Below are 18466 nucleotides of genomic sequence, written 5' to 3' on the forward strand. Positions count from 1 at the left end.
TTGAAAAGGCAGGAGAAGGAGGGCTAGACAAGAGGTTAATAAAGTGCCTTGTTAGGTGTCTTCTCATTTCCTGCTCCCAACAATTATATTTGACCAAGAAAGACACTGAAGCCCATACTTGCTTTGTAATTTGCTGAGAGTAACCAGCTTGGAAATGGTGGGGCCCCTGTTTGCCGCTAGAGCCAGCTCCAAGCTGCTTATGCCTAAATTAAGTGTCTAATTAATTATATCAAGCAGGCAGGGGCCATTTTGTTCCAGAACAATGAAGCAATAAAAAACAGTAAGACATCGCATCTGGTTTTGTCCAACTTTTCTAAATTTAAACTTTCTTTTAAAAGGAAAAAGCATCTATGCATTTTGTTCTTTGTCTACTAGTAGTGTAAGCAGGCAAAATGTATTGAAGTGGTTAGATTTATGAGGCCTTAAATAAATTAGCATAGAAATTTCCTCAAATAAGAAAGCTATGGGAAAGAGTTAATTTTATTTAAATATATATAAAAGAAATTATAGAAGTTAACAATGTGGTCAATAAATGGGTGACGTGAATAAAAGGTGCACAAATATGGACGGATAAAGTGATGGACGATATGACAACAAGGGCTCTCATTAAAAGGAAAAGAAAACTCAATCCATTTACAAAATTAAATTCAAGTCTCAAAGGAAAGGAGTAGTACTCTGTGGAAAACATCTTAAAAGGAAGTTACTCAAAAGCCATTTCAGGCAAGTGACACTCCATTGAAGGAGAAAACGAAAAGGTGGAGTGAACCCAAAGATGTCCTGGTAACAAGTACAGTGGGAGAAAAGTACCTGCCAACTCCAGACTGAATTTTGGAAGTGCTGGGCCCACTGCTCTGGAACTCATCCTTCTTCAAGGCTATTTGCTTCCAGAACAAAGGACAAATTCTCTTCATTATTCCCCAAATTGGGAGAACCTCTAAACTGAGAATAGGATCCAAAGATAGGTCTTCTATTTTGTCTTTGTTGTAAACACTAAGAAATCTCAGATGAATCTCACATACCTGTATCTCCTCTGACACTTAATATTACCACCTTCTTTAACATTTGGATTATAACTCAATTTTGTAGTTCAGGTGTTAGAATTTATTCAATTGTGAAATAAATAAATGAAATAGAACACATCGAGTTTTGGGGATTGCTGTTTCAGAGTTGGAGTGTATGTGACAGGGCATGACAGGAGCACACGTGGATGTGGCCAGAGTCAGTGAGACACTTTAGTGGAAAGTTCCATATGTGAAAAAGAATCATTACTTGTGGGTAGATGGGATTGCTGATGTTTTTGTCAGGTTAGGTTGTTTTAGAATTTTAATATGTATTTTCATTGAACAACATGGGAAAATATCTAAGATGGAACATGTTCAGTAAGACTGAAAGTCATGGGCACATACGAGAATAATCAGTGAAGCTACAGCATTCTAAAAGTTTTAGGTAAAAGCATCTTTGGCCATATTTTAATATGGCAAAATAGTGTTATCACTGGATTGCAACTAAACTGTAAGTCAAAATGGAAAAGAAGGCATGAGTCAGATGAAGAGAGGCAGTGGGTTTTCCAGGCAGAGTGGGCAGTGATGCAAATGCCCGGCAGTGAGAGAGGGAGAGTCACATCTTGGAAGATACATGGCTTAGTATGACCCCAGGGCAGAGTGCAGAGAACTGGAGAGACCAGGGCTGAGGCAGGGAGAGCAAGCAGGATCAGATCAAGGATGACTTTGACACCCTGCTAATAGTAGAGTTTTAACTCAATTCTGAGGGCCATATGCAGTCCTGAAAGATTTATTTAAGCAGGGGCTGGCATGGTCAAATTTACAATAAAGGAAGATCCCTTTGCCAGTTCTGTAGAAAGTAGCCCTGAGTGGGGAGGGATGGGAAGAAGGAAGGATAGGAGGTCAATTTTCATGCAGCAGGTTCATATCCCAAGTGCCCCTTGGTTGGGGTGGTCTAGGAGAAGGGGAGCTAGCATTCCTGAGTCCTTAACCCATGCCAATTGGGTGAGAACATTATCTATAGATATGCCTACAACATTTTCAGATGATGGCCACTTTGAACAGACTTAAAATATGGCACTCCTACTGGGAAAATAAATGTCAAAATGAAAATATAAATTAGCTCACCATCTGTATGAAATTTCTAGTATTAAAAAAAATGGTCAATTTCCCCCACTCTTTGTAATGTAAGAATGGTTTATTTTTATGTTTGTTTTCTTTTTTATCCTTAGAGACAGCTGGATTGCTTTCAATTCCAAACACAGTGGAAGAAGCAAGACAAGGCTTTGCTGGACAACTTGATCATTCTGAAGGTGAGAATTCCATTTGTGATGGCAATCCGCTGTATTTGGCATAATTTGGGGGGAACACGCCAGGAAAGCAAGTTCTCAGTGAAGAAGCAGCACAGATGGGTATCTTTGTCCATGCTTTATACCCAGTGAGGTCTGAACCAGTCATGCAGTGATCAGATTACAATTTCCACCAACCCAAACTAGATCTCTCCCAGGGTGAGTGGGTGGCTGGCCAACTGGGTGGGGAGCTGAGGTGAAAGGAGACTCTGTGGAAAAGGTGTGGAAACCAGAAAGATGAGTGGGTGTTAGCAAAGGATGTGCCCAACCTTCCATTTAAGACTTCTGTTCAGCTAATCTGATCAGCCAAAACACTGCAGGAAAATAGTGGAAATGGCCTTTTGGTAAGGCAGGGAGGAGAATCTGAATAAATTCCCAGGAAAGAAGCAAAATGGATGTTAGGCGGGTTGTTCTTAAAATTGTTTTCTATGCTTGCAAACATAATGGACACTGAAATAACCATGGCAGACATACTAAAACAGAAGAAGAGATGGAGGGCAATAGTCCCTTGAACTGATAGCCTTCAAGAGCAGATTTTAGAATGGAGAGGAAGAGGCTATGAAGACATAGTGTTCAGGATTTACTTTCTAAGTCAGTAAGCTAATTTTAGTTGAGACTTAATTAACATTAATTAGATACAACAAAAACAGTTTCTCCATATTTTTCTCATTCTGTCAAATTTTTGGCATCCATACTCCATACCAGGGCTGACTCTCCAACACGTGAAAGACAGTTTTGCCTGGATCTCCCTCTCCATGACTGGAGACCCTTGGTCTGAGCCCCCTACCCCTCAGAATAGCCCCTCTCCACCCACCACCCCATCTGCCCCTGTTCCCTGTGAAGCTGGAAGGCAGAGAGCCTCCATTTACTAACCCTTTACTCTTTGGAAGACACTCCAGCGTTCTCTTTATTAGGTTCAAATTGAGTAGTTCTCAAAAATGAGAACTACTCACTTTTTAATTGACTCTCTTTGGTTTCTCATAAATGGAGTTACCAGAGAAATGTGTGCCATTTTTCTCTACATCAAATAAATATACAAACAAATGCATATCCTAAAACTAGGCATATTCTTCTTGCAGAAAAGCTATTTATGTTTTCAAATGTATGTATTCCTAAAATTTAATCTTAGAGTTTACATAAATCCATCCTTACCAGATGTGTTAGTAACATTTCCTAAATAAATAGGCCTTCTTTTTTAAAAAATAGGCTTCACATTTGGAGCATCCCTGGTGGCTCAGATGGTAAAGAATCTGCCTGCAATGCAGGAGACTTAGGTTTGATCCCTGGGTTGGGAAGATCCCCTGGAGGAGGGCATGGTAACCCATACCAGTATTCTTGCCTGGAGAATTTCATGGACAGAGGAGCCTGGCAGGCTACAGTCCATGGGATCTCAAAAGAGTAGGACATGACTGAGCGACTTTCACTCTCACTTTCACTTTACATTTGGAAAATATTGATAACACCAAAAATTTTAAAACTCATCCAGGGGCTTCCCTGGTGGCTCTGTGGTAAAAAAAAAAAAAACCCACCTGCCAATGCAGGAGACCTGGGTTCGATCCCTGGGTTAGGAAGATTTCCCTGGAGAAGGAAATGGCAACCTAGTCCAGTATTCTTGTCTGGGAAATCCCATGGACAGAGGATCCCGGTGGGCTACAGTCCATGGGGTCTCAAAAGAGTCAGACATGACTTAGCAACTAAACAACAGCAACAACAAATGGAAGAGGCTACCCTAGATCTCCAGGAGCATATGCATTTTATTAACTTTCAACAATTCAAAACTGAATTTCAAAACCTATCTGAAATCAAAATTCCTGTACAGGAGATTGTGAGTCTAAGTTGCAGGCTCCCTTCTTTAACTTCCATTCCTTAGAGTCCTTGCCAGACTCTTCCTGTTTCCCTCCCACCTCAGTAGATGTTCCCTCTCCATCACCTTTGCCCTAGTCTCCTCCTCCTCCCAGCCTCTCAGAGTTGGCACATTCTCAACCTTCCTCTATTGCCCCATGCCCTGGGTGACCTCGTTTAGTTCCAAGGCTTAGGATGTGTGGATGTCTTTGAAATCAGTATCTCTCCTCAGTGTTCCCTGAACATATTGTCCATTCAACACCTCCATTTGGATATCTAACAGAAATGTTAAGGTTCAGTTCAGTTCAGTTCAGTCGCTCAGTCGTGTCCAACTCTTTGTGTCCCAGCATCAGAGTCTTCCAATGAGTCAACTCTTCGCGTGAGGTGGCCAAAGTACTGGAGTTTCAGCTTCAGCATCAGTCCAAAGAAATCCCAGGGCTGATCTCCTTCAGAATGGACTGGTTGAATCTCCTTGCAGTCTAAGGGACTCTCAAGAGTCTTCTTCAACACCACATTTCAAAAGCATCAATTCTTCCGAGCTCAGCTTTCTTCACAGTCCAATTCTCACATCCACACATGACCACTGGAAAAACCATAGCCTTGACTAGATGGACCTTTGTTGGCAAAGTAATGTCTCTGCTTTTCAATAGGCTATCTAGGTTGGTCATAACTTTTCTTCCAGGGAGTAAGCGTCTTTTAATTTCATGGCTGCAATCACCATCTGCAGTGATTTTGGAGCCCCAAAAAATAAAGACTGACACTATTTCCGAGAGGAGCTACCCCACGTCCGAGGCCAGGGGCCGTGGCCTGGAGGAGCAACCCCACCTCCAAGGAGCGGTGGCTGTGAGGGCGCAGGAGGGCCTAGAGGAGCCATTCCACATTCAAAGTCAGAAGGGGCGGTGGTGAGGAGATACCCCTCATCCAAGGTAAGGAGCAGGGGCTGCACTTTGCTGGAGCAGCCATAAAGAGATATCCCATGTCCAAGATAAGAGAAACCCAAGTAAGACGGTAGGTGTTGCAAGACGGCATTAGAGGGCAGACACACTGAAACCATACTCACAGAAAACTAGTCAATCTAATCACACTAGGACTACAGCCTTGTCTAACTCAATGAAACTAAGCCATGCCCGTGGGGCTACCGAAGATGGGCGGGTCATGGTGGAGAGGTCTGACAGAATGTGGTCCACTGGAGAAGGGAACGGCAAACCACTTCAGTATTCTTGCCTTGAGAACCCCATGAACAGTATGAACAGTATGTTAAGATTCAGTTCAGTTCAGTTCAGTTCAGTCGCTCAGTTGTGTCTGACTCTTTGCGACCCCATGAATTGCAGCACACCAGGCCTCCCTGTCCATCATCATCTCCCGGAGTTGACTCAAACTCAAGTCCATCGAGTTGGTGATGCCAACCAGCCATCTTATCTTCTGTCGTCCCCTTCTCTTTCTGCCCCCAATTCCTCCCAGCATCAGAGTCTTTTCCAATGAGTCAACTCTTTGCATGAGGTGGCCAAAGTACTGGAGTTTCAGCTTTAGCATCATTCCTTCCAGAGAACACCCAGGACCAATCTCCTTTAGAATGGACTGGTTGGATCTCCTTGCAGTCCAAGGGACTCTCAAGAGTCTTCTCCAACACCACAGTTCAAAAGCATCAATTCTTCGATGCTCAGCCTTCTTTATAGTCCAACTCTCATATCCATACATGACCACTGAAAAAACCGTAGCCTTGACTAGATGGACCTTTGTTGGCAGAGTAATGTCTCTGCTTTTGAATATGCTGTCTAGGTTGGTCACAGCTTTCCTTCCAAGGAGCAAGCATCTTTTAATTTCATGGCTGCAAGCACCATCTGCAGCGACTTTGGAGCCCAGAAAAATAATGTCAGCCACTGTTCCCACTGTTTCCCCATCTATTTGCCATGAAGTGATGTGACCAGATGCCATGATCTTAGTGTTCTGAATGTTGAGCTTTAAGCCAACTTTTTCACTCTCCTCTTTCACTTTCATCAAGAGGCTTTTTATTTCTTCTTCACTTTCTGCCATAAGGGTGGCGTCATCTGCATATCTGAGGTTATTGATATTTCTCCCAAATCAAATTCTTGATATTCCTCCAAATTGTATTCCTTAACTAGTGTTTTCCATCTTAGTAATGGCACTTTCATTCACTCAGTTGTTGAGACACCGAACTTTGGCGTTATCTTTGACCCCTCTTACCATTCTTCATCATCCCACCCATCAGCAACTTCTGTTACCTCCACCTAGGAAATTTATACCAAATGTATTCCAAATCTGGCCAATTGTCACCTCCTTTATGATGATGACCGAGAATGCTTTTCTAGACCTTTTCAAGGACCTTGTAATAGGTCTTTCTGCTTTCATTTTGCCCTGCCCCCTTCAACCTATTTTCCACACAGTAGTCAGAGTGATTCTCTAAAAATAAGTCATATCATGTCACTCCCTTGTTCAACATTGCCAGGTAGCTTTTCACCACACTTAGAAAACAATCCAAAGTCTTTTAAAATAATTATTTATTTTTGGTTGTACTGGTTCTTCACTGATGTGCATGGGCTCTCTCTAGTTGTAGTGAGCAAGGGCTACTCTCTAGTTGTGGAGCGAGGGCCTCTCATTGTGGTGGTTCCTCTTGTTGTGGAGCACAGGCTCTAGGGTGCCTGGGTTTTAGTAGCTGTGCACACAGACTCAGTAGCTGTGGCTCCTGGGCTTAGTTGCTCCATAGTATGTGGAATCTTACTGGATCATGGATTGAACCTGTGTCCTCTGCAATGGCAGGTGGGTTCTTATCCACTTTGCCACCAGGGAAGTCCAACAATCCAATGTCTTCGTTGTTTTTCAATTGCTAAATCTTGTCCGACTCTTTTCAACTCCATGGACTGCAGCACATCAGGCTCCTCTGTCTTCCACTGTCTCCTGGAGTTTGCTCAAATTCATGTCCATTGAGGTGGTGATGCTATCTAACCATCTCATCCTCTGTCACCCCCTTCTCCTTTTGCCTTCAGTCTTTCCCAGTGTCTTTTCCAATGAGTCGGCTCTTTGCATCGGGTGGCCAAAGTATTGGAGCTTTGGTTTCAACATCAGTCTCTCCAGTGAATATTCAGAGTTGATTTCCTTTAGGATTTACTGGTTTGATCTCCTTGCAGTCCAAGGGACTCTCAGAAGAGAAGCCAAAGTTGGAAGGTGTGCAAAGTCTTTACTGCCTTCAAAGACTCCACATGAATTGGCCCCTCCAACTTTGCTCCCTACCATGCCCTCCTTGCTCACTATGCTCCAGCAATGCTTGCTGACTTCCTTGTGGTTTCTCAAAGGTTCCCAGGGTGCTTCTTACCACAGGGCCTTTGCACTTCCTATTCACTCTATCTGGAATGCTCTTTTTCTTACTTCAGGTCTGCTTGAATATTATCTTCTCAGAGAGACCTCTGACCATCCCTTCGAATATAACACCTCATATATATGTATGTGTGTGTGTATATATATATTCTGCTGCTGCTGCTGCTGCTGCTAAGTCACTTCAGTCGTGTCCGACTCTGTGCGACCCCATAGATGGAAGCCCACTAGGCTCCTCTGTCTGTCCCTGGGATTCACCAGGCAAGAACACTGGAGTGGGTTGCCATTTCCTTCTCCAATGCATGAAAGTCAACAGTGAAAGTGAAGTCGCTCAGTCGTGCCCAACTCTTAGCGACCCCATGGACTGCAGCCTACCAGGCTCCTCCGTCCATGGGATTTTCCAGGCAAGAGTACTGGAGTGGGGTGCCATTGCCTTCTCCGATATATATATTCTACTTCAGTAGAAAAAGATTAAAAAACAAAAACAACCAGCTGTATTAGGCTGGATGTAGATTCTGTGGGTTCACTGAAGAGTATTCCTTTTGTTTGGACTTGAAGAATAAACAGAAATGTTTCAGGTACCTGTTACTAAAATTTAAGCTAGAATCTGCTTTGTTTTTATTTTAAAAATTTCTCTAATCTTAAAAAATATCTCATTAAGGTTCATATTCTGTTGTTTATTTGCTGTACTTACAACTTTCCTGTTCCTTCTTCTATAACTTTGTCCTTTATCCTTTCCTCTGCTTCCCTCTCTGTCAGGTCCTCTATATCATTTACTCTTATCCATTATTTTAAATTATTTTTAAAAATTAGTTTATTACACATAGTTAAAGATTAAAATAATACTATAACTTTATAATGAAATAAAGCACTTCTTCACACTTTCAGGTTCTGCCTCCCAGGAACAATCATTTTCAGGTTTTTAAGCTGTTTCTAATGATATTTATATCCATAGTCCTAAATAATGTTATTATACAGCTACCTCATGGTTTTCAATTTTGAAGTCATTATCTACTGATTTCATAGAATCAAAGATGAGGATTTAGCTTCCTTACAGTTGTTTCACCTTCCATTAGAAGATGTTTCTGCTCCCCTAGGAGAGGCTCCTATCACAATTTTATTGAAAAACCTTCCCAATTTCTACCACAATTTTTAGTCAAATCTATATTCCACCTTATATGATTATAGTATATAAGTATATGTACACCTCAGCCATGCAGTGTACTATGATTACACTTCCTTTCTTTCACAGTTCCCTTCTGGAGTTTATTATTATCCCATTATTTATCTGCTTAGTTTTCTAGGTATTGATAACCAATTTTTCACCAAACCTACTTACAGAAGTGTAAATATCCTCTCAACACATTTAAGCACTCCATGTAATCTATCCATTCTCTTTTTTTTCCTCAGAGACATATTTCTAAAAATCTGCTATTCTTTTATTGAACTCAGTCTGGTTTTCTCCAAGTCTGTTACACTGCTGTCATCCTTGGATTTTTTCCCACCATCGTCCTGGACCTGGGAATTCCCACTACCTCTCTCCTGTGTGGAAATGCTCATTTCCTGATTCCTGTGTCTTCTCCTTTCTTAGTTTACTCCCTCATTGTGGAGCTTCCTGAGAAAGGCTGCAAGGGAAGTACCAGGAGGGGCGACCTCATCCAAGGTAAGGAGCAGCAGCTGCGCTTTGCTGGAGCAGCCATGAAGAGACACGCCAGGTCCAAGGTAAGAGAAACCCAAGTAAGATGGTAGGTGTTGCGGGAGGGCATCAGAGGGCAGACACACTGAAACCATAATCACAGAAAACTAGCCAATCTGATCACACAGACCACAGCCTTGTCTAACTCAATGAAACTAAGCCATGCCATGTGGGGCCACCCAAGACAGATGGGTCATGGCGGAGAGGTCTGACAGAATGTGGTCCACTGGAGAAGGGAATGGCAAACCACTTCAGTATTCTTGCCTTGAGAACCCCATAAACAGTATGAAAAGGCAAAATGATAGGATACTGAAAGAGGAACTCCCCGGGTCAGTAGGTGCCCAATATGCTACTGGAGATCAGTGGAGAAGTAACTCTAGAAAGAATGAAGGGATGGAGCCAAAGAAAAAAACAATACCCAGTTGTGGATGTGACTGGTGATAGAAGCAAGGTCCGATGCTGTAAAGAGCAATATTGCAGAGGAACCTGGAATGTTAGGTCCATGAATCAAGGCAAATTGGAAGTGGTCAAACAGGAGATGGCAAGAGTGAATGTTGACATTCTAGGAATCAGCGAACTAAAATGGACTGGAATGGGTGAATTTAACTCAGATGACCATTATATCTACTACTGTGGGCAGGAATCCCTTAGAAGAAATGGAGTAGCCATCATGGTCAACAGAAGATCTTGTTCGTTTCCAAGGCAAACCATTCAATATCATGGTGATTCGAGCCTATGACCCAACCAGTAATGCTGAAGAAGCTGAAGTTGAACGGTTCTATGAAGACCTACAAGACCTTTTAGAACTAATACCCAAAAAGATGTCCTTTTCATTATAGGGGACTGGAATGCAAAAGTAGGAAGTCAAGAAACACCTGGAGTAACAGGCAAATTTGACCTTGGAATATGGAATGAAGCAGGGCAAAGACTAATAGAGTTTCACCAAGAGAATGCACTGGTCATAGCAAACACCCTCTTCCAACAACACAAGAGAAGACTCTACACATGGACATCACCAGATGGTCAACACCGAAATCAGATTGATTATATTCTTTGCAGCCAAAGATGGAGAAGCTCTATATAGTCAGCAAAAACAAGACCGGGAGCTGACTGTGGTTCAGATCATGAACTCCTTATTGCCAAATTCAGACTTAAATTGAAGAAAAGTAGGGAACACTACTAGACCATTCAGGTATGACCTAAATCAAATCCCTTATGATTATACAGTGGAAGTGAGAAATAGATTTAAGGGACTAGATCTGATAGATAGAGTGCCTGATGAACTATGGATGGAGGTTTGTGACATTGTATAGGAGACAGGGATCAAGACCATCCCCATGGAAAAGAAATGCAAAAAAGCAAAATGGCTGTCTGAGGAGGCCTTACAAATAGCTGTGAAAAGAAGAGAAGTGAAAAGCAAAGGAGAAAAGGAAAGATAAGCATCAGAATGCAGAGTTCCAAAGAATAGCAAGGAGAGATAAGAAAGCCTCCCTCACATTTCATGGATATAATATCTTCTCTTTTGTCTCTAAGGATATGAATTATGCTCTTTTTTGACACTTTTTCTTCCCACATTGTTCTTTTTTTGCTTATTTGTTTGATCCTGATTCTGTCTTTCATATTAGAAGTGTTCCTCAAATGCTTGGTTATTCTTGGTTTTTGTGTTTAAAAATGAGTCTTCAAAATGTTACTGGAAACTCTGTGTGCCTACTAGGTAAGGGCTTGTTTACTGGTATATGTTTCATTGGACATGCATATAACTTTTAATTAAAAGTTATTTAGTGCCCAGAGGTACTAATAGTTGTTGATACCGAGAGGTATTTTCTTTTTTTAAACTTTCTTTAATCAATTAATCAGTGTCTTATAGTTTTTAGTGTATAAGTCTTTCAATTCATTGGTTAAGTTTATTCCCAAGCCAGAGGTATCTTCTTTTGAGCTAGCTCATTTTACCACAGAGGGCTCCTCCAATTTCCTGGGTATTGATATATAAGCTTGGTTGTCTGTGTTCTGGGAAGTGAGTGGGTGACAGGGACTGGGAGGTCTCACCCTGAAATATACAGACCTTCACTCTAGCTCTTGCCTTATATCCCGCTTTTGTGTATCCTCAGGTCCAAAGACTCTTGCATTCAGGTTTTCTAGAGTGTAAACCTTTAGGATCCTGCCAGGACGGTAGGTGGAGGCTGCCTGGGGTTGCAGAGGGCATCTAAGCATCTGTTTGCACCTTTAAAAACCATTCAAACAGCCCTGTTTTCAGATCTACACTTCTCTCCCACTTTGAGAGATATCTGTTGAGCCTTTCTAATGTGATTGGGTTTGCTCCTTTTTAGGATTCCATGCACTCCCACACTCTCCACATTATATTAGGTTTCAATATCCATAGCCTGCTGATTACCTCTCATCCATATCTTACTTTCTGTTTTCCAAATTTTGGTCAACATTTTTTTCATCAAATGTCATCTCCTTTCTTGTTCTTTTTTCCTTATGTATTTATTCAATTTTAATTAATTTACTGTCATTTTAGGGTATTTGGGGATGGATGCAGAGATAAACATATGCAATTAATCATTCATGTTTAACAAAGAGCATTACCTTCTATTTTTGAATATCTTTCATCTTCATTAGATAGCTATAGGAAGTGGGAGAATTTAAAACTTCTGCTCCTTATGTTTTCCTTATCTATAGTTTTAAGTCAACAAAAATATTGAACTCTCTGCACTGGCTTTACTTTGATCTGTTTTTCACATTCTCCTTTTGGATCCAAGGCCCCAGACAGTGGAGCCACACTGTCTTGGTAGTGCTCAAGAGCTAGTGGAGCTCTTACTAGCTTATGGAGCTAGTAAGGAAGGAAAACTGGCAGCAAAAAGCATGGGATCTATTTTAAGCTGGTTTTAAATGATACTGTCCTGTTCTCTAACATATTATGTTTCTTTCCTGGCTTCTTATTTTTTTAAACTGTTCCAATTTTTGATGTCTGTGTCTTTTTCCTGTAAAGAATTTCAGGAGCCCCTTTTTTACATTTAAATTTCCCATTTAGTTTTACTTCCTATTTTTTCTCTTCTTATTGACCTGAACCTTTTGTTGCTTCACCTTCTTGACCCTCGTTTCTGTGGCAGCACTCCACTAATCCCTGCTCCATGGAGGAATATCCATTTTGCCCTTTTGAGGCTATGGCTTTCCTCCTATCCTTGAGAACTTTCTTTACACAATTAAAAACAAAGTTCTACCTATTTTCTGGCTTCCTGAATGAGAGTGGGGTTTTCCTCTCCTTAATTAGCTTTCTTATCAGACCATTAATTTATCTTCTTTCAAATGGGAATTTGTTCTCCACTTAAATGAGGCTGTTTTCCTCCAGAATCTGAGAAATTTCAAGTGTATGGAATGCATGGTCACAAAAAGTAGTACTTTTTACTTTACATGCTAACAACCTCAGTTCTCTCTGGCTCATAATTCCTATCACTTGTATTAATTCATTTCCAATTTAATAAGAATGTTCTGGACTTTAGCATTCTTAAACAGAGAAGCAGTCTTAATTATTTACTCTTATAGTTCAGTTGTAATTGTCTAACTTCTAGTGGGAAGTCTGCCCTCAGCCATGTCCCAAGATAACTTTACTTTTGCTACAATCCCTTTCTATTTCCCAGTAATGATCTACAATCATTTATATACCAACTCAGTATCGTATCTTTCCAAAATCTGCATGTAAAAAAATTTCATCTCTGAGTGGTTTCCTGTTACAACCAACAGGCAGGAAGAATTCCAAATGTAGCTGCTTTTGTGTGAAAAAGATATTCGTTCTTCACTTTTAGTCTAGCTTCTCTTGCCAAAGTTACCTTCAGAGGCCCTGAGTTGGCAAACTATAAAATGGCCCCCGGTTATCCCTGCCCTCTTGCTATTCACAGCCTTCTGCAACCCCTTTGAGTTGAGTGTGGCCTGGAGTTGTTGTTCCATCTCTAATGAATAGAATGCAGCAAAAGCAGCGGGATACCACTTCTGAGATTAAGTTAGAGAGACTGCAGCTTCTATCTTGGGCACCCTCTCTTGCACTCTCTCTTTCTTACTCGCTTGTTTTGCAAGAGACTAGCTGCCATGTTGCCAGGCTCTTCTATGGAAAAGTTCATGTTGGAAGGAAGTGAGGGGTTCTTCTCTTCCCCTTCTTCAGCCAACATTGAACTGAGGCTCTCAGCCCAACAACCATGAGGAAGTAAATCCTGTTGACAACTACAAAAGTGAGCTTGGAAGTCAACCTGCCCCCAGTTGAGCCTTTTTAATGAGACTGCAGCAGCTGACAACCCTAACACCAACCTCATGAGAGGTACTGAGCAAGAGGCATCCAGCTAAGCCGTACATTCAGATCTCTGATACTCAGAAATAAATGTTCGCTGTTTGAAGCCACTGATTTTGATGACAATTTGTTATATAACAATTTGTTATATAACAATACCTAACTAATACAAGTCCTATGGCCAGATTGTTAACTTTTAGTCTGTGTTTTTTACATGGGAAGTTTCTTTTAGGTCATTCTTGCCTCTGGATGTCACTTTAACTGCTCAACATAATATTTTCTCTAAATTCCTCTTTGAAAGCATGGGATGGCAGTTGTCAGTCATGTTCATAATTGCATATTGATGACTAGCACAGTGCCTGGCACTTGAATATAGGCACGGGCCTATTATATATTTCCTGGATTTGACCCTTTATAGTCTTGTTCTAGTTTATAAATTCCTAGAATAAATAAATGTCCTATGGCAACCCACTCCAGTGTTCTTGCCTGGAGAACCCCAGGGACGGGGGAGCCTGGTGGGCTGCCGTCTATGGGGTCGCACAGAGTCGGACACAACTGAAGAGATTTAGCAGCAGCTTAGCAGCAGTTTATAAATAACTCATCACTTTCCATATTGCCATTTCTTTGGGAGATTTAAGAGTTAGAAAACCTGCTGGTCTAGTTAATTTGGCTTTTCTCTCCTTTAACCTGCTGTCCCACCTCTAGAACTTCAACACTGCTGTCTTAGTTGAAGCATCACCTCTCTCCTTCTCCAGCAGAGCTGAGTCCATGTGTATGCTGGCTCTTCCCACTCCTGCCTGGACTGGAGGAGCAGCCCCCTTTTCCAAGGGAGGTTGTGGTGCTGTGTTCCAACAGGAGACATTCAATCACACAACACCCTAACCATCTGGTAGAGTAAGCATTAGTGTGTTTATTATTATTCTAAAAGTAACAGAGAGAGAGAGTGTGTGTGTGTGTGTGTGTATCCTGAAGATTTGAGTGCCAAGCCTTAGGTCACTTTGAAATTTAGAAGCAGAATCACTAAAATTCAAGTATCCTAAAAGAGGAAATATAGAAATTCATGGAGATGAAATTTAGAGATCCAAATCTAAGAAATTCAAATTTGAATCTTGGCTCCACCATGCTGGGTCATCTTAGAAATTTTTCAAACATCTTGAGTCAGTTTCTCATCTGTAACATGGAAGCAATTCCTACTTTAATAGGGTTTTTAGGTATTATTTTTGATCCAATATTTTGTTCATTCCACATTTTAACTTAAAATTTCTTTGGAATAGGTTCACTATGTCATAATTATAATGATGGTATAAACTTTGAATTTTGGTTGACAATTTACAAATAACAAGAAAACATGGTATATTTATTAATAATCAATATTACTACTAGCACTTTCCTTTTATTCATCTTTAAGACACCAATGAAACCAATAAATATTATTTATCACTAACATTCAGAATCTTGCTCCATTTGCCTTTATTTGTTATACTGTTATAAATAGGATCAAATATTCTAATATGACAATATTCTAATTCTTGGCTATTGGAAAATTGCCCCACTGTTTTAATAAGTTTGGGTTACTACAACAAAATACCAGAGGCTGCATAGTTCAAACAACAAATATTATTTCTCAAAGTTTTGGAGACTGCGAAGTTCAAGATCAAAGCGCCGACAGATTTGGTGTCTGGTAAGGACCCTGATTCAAAATGGCCATCCTCTTACTGTGTCCTCACATGGTGAAAGGGAAGAGGGAGCTTTCTCTCATAAGAGCACTAATTCCATTCAGGAGATTAGCTCATCTCTCAAGACACAATCACCTCTGACAGACCCATCTCCACACATCATACTAGTGATTATATTTAACATATGAATTTGGGAAGACATTCAGTCAGTAGCATCCACCATTTCTAAAATGGTCAGCAGTTCAGAAATAAGATTTTGTTAGGAAAACAAAATTAAAATCAAAATAAGTCTGTTGTTGTTGTGTTGTGTCCAACTCTTTACAACCCCATGGACTGTGTCCTGCCAGGCTCCTCTGCCCATGAGATTTCCTAGGCAAGAACTGAAGTGGGTTGCCATTTCCTTCTCCAGGGGATCTTCCTGGCCTAGGGATTAGACCTGGGTCTCCTGCATTGCAGGTGGATTCTTTACCACTAAGCCACCAAGGAAGCCCCAAATTAAGTATGTTGTTGTTCTGTCGCCTAGTCGTGTCTGACTCTTTGCAACTCCATGGACTGCAGCATGCCAGGCCTTCCTGTCCCTCACCATCTCCCAAAGTTTGCTGATGCCATGGACATGAACTTGTCTACTCCAGTTTAAATAAAACACTGCTGAAATAATTATGCATACACAGGAAAGAAGACCAATACATGTAGATTATCTTACAACTTTAGAATGACAGAAAAATAAAACCCTAAAGAATAACTGTATTTAAAATATACTGTCTAAAATATTAAACAGCAAATACTCTAAAAGTTTCTTTGGCAAAAATGTAATGTTTCAACAAATAAGACATAAATATATAAAGATTTCTAATCTTAGAGGTTTTAAATGGTCATTTGCAACACAGTAGAACTTGCCAAGGAAACCTTAGAGATTACATAGATAAATGTATTATTTATTTTACAGAAAAGGAAGCCAGGTCCAGAGAGGTTAAATGCCTGCCTAAGCTGAAACTCCAATATTTTGGCCACCTGATGTGAAGAGCTGACTCATTTGAAAAGACCCTGATGCTGGGAAAGATTGAGGGCAGGAGGAGAAGGGGACAACAGAGGATGAGATGGTTGGATGGCATCATCAATGCAATGGACATGGGTTTGGGTGAACTCTGGGAGTTGGTGATGGACAGGGAGGCCTGGCCTGCTGCAGTTTATGGGGTCGCAAAGAGTCGGACACGACTGAGCGACTGAACTGGACTGAACTGAACTGAACTGAAGTTAAGGACAGAGCCAGGATATGACCCCAGGTCTCTGACTAATAGTCCAGAACTTTCTGCATGACACCAAGCTACATTTCATGTCTTTGTTTGTTTATTTGTTGAAAGACCAGCACTCTTTCACTAACTGCACTGGTACCATCACCCGCTTCCTACCTCTTTCTGGGACTGGTTGAATCGCTCTATCAGTTGTGCTTGTGCCAGCATTACTCTTTCCAGTTCATCTGACTTCTTTTTCATTTCCTTCCTCAGGTCCTCTGAAACGGAACCATTACTGTCAATTTCCTTCTTCAGACGTGATTCAAATTCTACAACCAAATTTTTAAGGTTTTCAATTTCTTTCTCCTTTAACGCAGATTCCTCAGTATATTGAACATGGGATTCACGGAGTTTTTCTTCAAGAGCAGCGAGTTTTAGTCTTAGATCTTTAGTAGCAGCTTCGATTAAGTTGGATATCTGTAAGATAAGTCTTGCATTAGTTTATAGGTAATAGTCTCTAGGTATCCACAGAATTCTCTTGGTTTTAAGAGGTTTATTCTAAATAATTGGTGTTCTCTTCTGATCTGATTAAAACAAATCTTATGACACATATAGGCCTTCACAATTTTAAAAGTTAAGACTAAGATTTTATTTTTATCACCGAAAATGGAATTGCATTAATCACTTGAACATACTTTGAAATACCTAAATCTTTGTAACTGAACTGAACTACCAAGGACAACTCAAGTCTTGATCAAGTGCCTGTCTGGACTCATTTTAGGGTGACTTTGGGACCTGATGTTTGGGGATGCATGTAGGAGAGCATCATAGCTACAGTCAGTCAGTCAGTTCAGTCACTCAGTCCTGTCCAACTCTTTGTGACCCCATGGACTGCAGCATGCTGGGCCTCCCTGTCCATCACCAACTCCTGGAGTTTACTCAAACTCATGTCCATTGAGTTTGAGTAATTGAGATGCCATCCAACCATCTCATCCTCTGTCATCCCCTTCTTCTCCTGCCTTCAATCTTTCCCAGCATCAGGGTTTTTTCAAATGAGTTAGTTCTTCACATCAGGTGGCCAAAGTATTGGAGTTTCAGCTTCAGAATCAGTCCTTCCGATGAATATTCAGGACTGATTTCCTTTAGGATGGACTGATTGGATCTTCTTGCAGTCCAAGGGACTCTCAAGAGTTTTCTCCAACATCACAGTTCAAAAGCATCAATTCTTCAGTGCTACAGTCTACTCAAATCATACTAGTAAGGTTTCCTTTGATGTATTTTTTTTTTTCATCCTTGTATATGATGATTGAAGGTACTCTAGATACCACACCTTCTATAGTAGCCTTGCCCAATAGAACTTTCTTCAGTGACAGAATACATGAGCAAATTGGGAAAAGTCAGCAGTGGCCATAGGACTGGAAAATGTCAGTTTTCATTCCAGTCTCAAAGAAGGGCAATGCCAAAGAATGTTCAAACTACCATACAGTATGTGAACTGAGAACTTCCAGATGTACAAGCTGATTTAGAAAAGGCAGAGGAAGTAGAGATCAAATTGTCAACATTTGTTGGATTATAGAGAAAGAAAAGAAACCCCAGAAAAGTATCTACTTCTGCTTCATTGACTATGTTAAAGCCTTTGACTATGTGGATCACAACAAACTGGAAAATTCTTAAAAAAGATAGGAATACAAGACCACTTTACCTGCCTCCTGAGAAACCTGTATGTGGGTCAATAAACAACATATAGGACCAGATATGGAACAATGGACTGTTTCAAAATAGGGAAAGGAGTACCTCAAGGCTCTACATTGTCACCCTGCTTATTTAACTTATATACAGAGTATATCATGTGAAAGGTGGCCTGGATGAAGCACAAGCTGGAATCAAGACTGCTGGAGAAATATCAACAACCCCAGATATGCAGATGATACCGCTCCAGTGGCAGAAAGTGAAGAGAAACTGAAGTGTTTCTTGATGAAGGTGAAAGAGGAGAGGGAAAAGCTGGCTTGAAACTCAATATTAAAAAAACTAAGATCATGGCATCTGGTCCCATCACTT

General features: G+C 40.8%; 1 protein-coding gene across 3 annotated transcripts in view; it reads right to left on the reverse strand.

Annotated features, from left to right (window-relative positions):
• The window catches only part of LEKR1 (leucine, glutamate and lysine rich 1), a 214155-nt gene that overhangs the window by 11413 nt on the left and 184276 nt on the right, over window positions 1–18466 (reverse strand). For 2 of the 3 annotated variants that reach the window (XM_024995787.2, XM_010801455.4), the window contains one exon: window positions 16586–16885. The exons of the other annotated variant lie outside the window; for it this stretch is intronic. In XM_024995787.2, the coding sequence (XP_024851555.1) occupies window positions 16586–16885 (300 nt within the window). The remainder of the gene's footprint in view (window positions 1–16585; window positions 16886–18466) is intronic. 3 annotated transcript variants of the gene reach the window in all.

The sequence above is a fragment of the Bos taurus genome, chromosome 1, assembly GCF_002263795.3.
Source record: "Bos taurus isolate L1 Dominette 01449 registration number 42190680 breed Hereford chromosome 1, ARS-UCD2.0, whole genome shotgun sequence".
Classification (NCBI taxonomy): domain Eukaryota; kingdom Metazoa; phylum Chordata; class Mammalia; order Artiodactyla; family Bovidae; genus Bos; species Bos taurus.